The following is a 1495-nucleotide window of genomic DNA, read 5'->3' as shown; positions in this document are numbered from 1 at the left end:
CCCTTCCTCCCCCTCTCTTCAATCCCAGCCCACCACGTTGCTGTTTACGTTACTTTATGTTTGTGTTTTACGTAGATGCAGCATTACTGCTCACGGAATTCAATAATCCCTTCCCCGTAGATGTAACACATGGTGCGTGCAGTTATCTGAAAGAAAAAAAATCGCATGCAAAGGATTTCTGAGACGAATACAATATCGATTTATTCCTATTTTTACATCTTCTAATCATTTTGCTCCCGTCGTAAGGTACGAATTTGGCAATATGCAAGCAACTCTTTCATCAGAAAATACAGATACAACTCATGGCAGCAACATTGAGAAGTCTCCCAAGGCAAGCTTGGCCTTGGGATCAAACCATGTCGTGCTCGTGCATGCACCATCAACAAAGAAGCTTGCTTTCCTTCAGGAATCTGTGTTCTCCTTTACCATCTTGTTGATGAACTTTGGGATCTTCACGTCGAACCCGAAGAGCGAGAGGTTTTGCGGCATCTTCGGCAGGGACGCCGAACGCATCGGCGGGAACGAGAGGTTCGTCAGCCCCGATAAGTCGGGCATCTTGGGGATCTGCGGCAAGCCCGCCGCTGCGTTGCCCTTGGATGCCCCAGCAGCAGGCTGCCCTGGCTGCTGCTGCTCCTGCTGCTTCATCGCCGCGAGGGTGACCAACATATCTGGCGTCACGTTTGGTGGCAGCTTGTCTGGCGGGATGCTGGCCAGCGCCTCCGGCGGGATCTTGGACAGCATCGCCGGCGTCATGGTGGTGGAGAGGTTGGCCAGCATCTCCGGTGGTACACTGGCTAGCATCCCCGGTGGCACGTTCGCAAGCACCCCCGGTGGCACGTTGGCAGGGAGGTTTACCGGCATGTTCTCTGGCAGGCTAGCAGGGAGGTTCCCCGGAATGTTGTCTGACATGCTCGCCGGGACATTAGCCGGGATGTTTCCCGACAGGCCGCCGGGAGGGAGCGGCGCCGGTGCACCTGGCTGGCCATGTGGACTTTCGGCCAAGAGGCGTACGGATGCAGAGAGTTGCACGTTGCTGATGGACAAGATGAGCAGGAAAGTCACGTAGCAGAGAGATCTCATCGTGACTTCCCTCATGGAATTGAGGATTCCAAAAACCTGGCAAAATATTGACTAAATTTGCAAGAAAAGATGAAGAACTGTTGCGGATATATATCAAGAAAGGATATGACTAGACAAGACCCTAAATTTAGTGAGATGGAGAGCCTAAATGTATGGGGGGACGCACGCTGAACTAGCAACGAAGGCAGATATTTTTAGAACAAAATAAAAGCCAAATATAGGCGTAGCGCTAGATATAGCTAGGTTTGAAAAACGTTGGGCAGGGTTAGGAACATGAATTATTTGCATGCTGTTGAAGGCAATTTCACATATGTAATTTCTCAGGGATTTTTTTCATGTTCTAGATAGTTTTATTTTTATCTTGTTCTTAAGCTATAATATCACACTCCGACACATCACATGTTCTCAATTTCTC

The 1495-nt window shown here is 49.6% G+C and overlaps 1 protein-coding gene across 1 annotated transcript; it reads right to left on the bottom strand.

The window, feature by feature from the left end:
* Positions 1–242: 242 nt before the first annotated feature.
* Positions 243–1124, bottom strand: LOC119367732 (WW domain-binding protein 11-like). The gene has a single exon (XM_037633160.1). It carries the CDS (start codon positions 1093–1095, stop codon positions 403–405), a length of 693 nt encoding a protein of 230 aa, XP_037489057.1. The 5' UTR covers positions 1096–1124; the 3' UTR covers positions 243–402.
* Positions 1125–1495: the final 371 nt, after the last annotated feature.

This window comes from Triticum dicoccoides, chromosome 2B (genome assembly GCF_002162155.2).
Source record: "Triticum dicoccoides isolate Atlit2015 ecotype Zavitan chromosome 2B, WEW_v2.0, whole genome shotgun sequence".
Classification (NCBI taxonomy): Eukaryota; Viridiplantae; Streptophyta; class Magnoliopsida; order Poales; family Poaceae; genus Triticum; species Triticum dicoccoides.
Note: the sequence above shows the minus strand (reverse complement) of the source record. Positions and strands in the feature narration are given on the sequence as shown.